Source organism: Paracoccidioides brasiliensis, assembly GCF_000150735.1.
Source record: "Paracoccidioides brasiliensis Pb18 unplaced genomic scaffold supercont2.4, whole genome shotgun sequence".
NCBI lineage: Eukaryota > Fungi > Ascomycota > Eurotiomycetes > Onygenales > Ajellomycetaceae > Paracoccidioides > Paracoccidioides brasiliensis.
In genome coordinates this window covers 2,073,684-2,075,290 of record NW_011371361.1, presented here as the reverse complement: position 1 = coordinate 2,075,290, position 1,607 = coordinate 2,073,684, and the positions used below count along the sequence as shown (strand labels likewise).

The 1,607-nt window shown below is 42.9% G+C and overlaps 1 protein-coding gene across 1 annotated transcript; it reads right to left on the bottom strand.

Annotated features, from left to right (window-relative positions):
- Positions 1 to 957: 957 nt before the first annotated feature.
- Positions 958 to 1,293, bottom strand: PADG_04181 (uncharacterized protein; the record flags this gene model as incomplete). The annotated part of the gene is made up of 2 exons (XM_010761048.1): positions 958 to 1,149; positions 1,207 to 1,293. 2 exons carry the CDS (start codon positions 1,291 to 1,293, stop codon positions 958 to 960), a joined length of 279 nt encoding a protein of 92 aa, XP_010759350.1.
- Between the last annotated feature and the right edge of the window lie 314 nt (positions 1,294 to 1,607).

The window sequence follows — 1,607 nt, the reverse complement described above, 5'->3', positions numbered from 1 at the left end:
ACGGGGAAAAGAGAAGAAAATGCGAACTCCTCTGAACTAACGACCCGAACGAAACGTTTCAGCCAGCGTTAGGAGAAAGGGCGGAAGAGACGGAAGGAATCGCATAGTTCATTTGGTTCCCCTCCCTTTAGTGGAAATTTTTATTACTTGCTTTTCCTCTCTTTTTTTTTGATTCGTTTTAAATAGTGGAGAACAATATTTTCCTCTGGGTGCTCTTTTTTTGGTTTTAAAGGTATAAGATAACAAGCTAATTCCGAGAAGTCATAAAGGCATATTCCCTACTTGGCCTGGTCATTATTCGGCCTCGTCTGCGGCTCAGAAATACAAAGAAAGGTCTCTTGCACTGTGATATTCTCCTTTTCTGTACCTGTGGTTAGCTCGGTTTTCACTCATTACTCCACAGATCAGTGCTGTTAATTCTTCAGCCTCAGCATCTCATACAGAATCTCATTCTCAAACAAAGTTCAGACTCTAGTGTGTTTGTGAGTTGCTTGTTAGTAGCTATTCAAACGGAGGCTCACTTCAAACGAATGTGGTCTTATATTCTGTCGGACACTCGGGTCTCCCACACAAGTAGTGTCTTCTGTTAGTTACTCATTCTATCTTTCATGTCTTGTAGAAATCTTTCGCTTCGTGAGTGAAACGAGCAAATTTGATATTCAACTTGCGCAACGTTTAAGAGTGCATATCCCAGTTACCAGTGCCACTTTCAAATCAGATCCAAATAGTGATATGTAGTTAAAACTATATAATACAGAAAGGAAATAAATCGACGCATGCAAAGTGAAAAGAGGCAAAACATAGCAAGGCAAGACCTAACCATTCAGTCACAGAGTATCTAAATACCCTCCGCTGTTCCCCCCTCCCCATACCAAAATCTACCACAAGCACGCTCGTAGCATCTCATCCAATCCCAACCAACCCGTCCCAATCGCATATGGTTACAATAAACAGCACTTACTCCTCCTTCCCCTTCACCACATCCCCCTTCCGGCTCTTCTCCGCACCACTATCCTCCCATATCGCCATAAGAATATACCCAAGCACCACAAGATTTGCAGTGACGGCAGCGTAAGCGCCAGCGTACGTGGAGTTTCCTAACCGTTGTGTGTTAGCGTTGGGGTGCGGTTGGATTGTGAAATGAAAGGTCTGCTTGCAGCGGATATGTATGTAATAAGACAAGAATGTTCCAATGTAATATAGAACATTGGATATGGATTGAATTGAATTGAACGCACCTTCAAACACCCTATTCACAGTTCCGAAATAGACGCCCAGCGGCGCGCAGACCATCAGCACGGTGAAGGCGAGGAGTTTGTAGAGAGCGGCTCTGGAGGGCCATATATGTCAGTCAGTCAGTCAGTCTTCTGTCCGTTTTTATTTGTATTTTTATTTATTTATTTATTTCTATTATTATTATTTTGCCCGTTGTGTATGTGTGATGCAATGACATCCCTCTCTGCTTACCATGTGCCGCTTTCAAATAGAAAAGAATAATGCAAAAAGCTACGGCAGCATTCCATCAGAAAGCATTCATTCATTCTTTAAGCATGGATGGATGCACACTTGCTCTGTTTCGTCCCCGGTAGCGGAAACGGGCAATATTG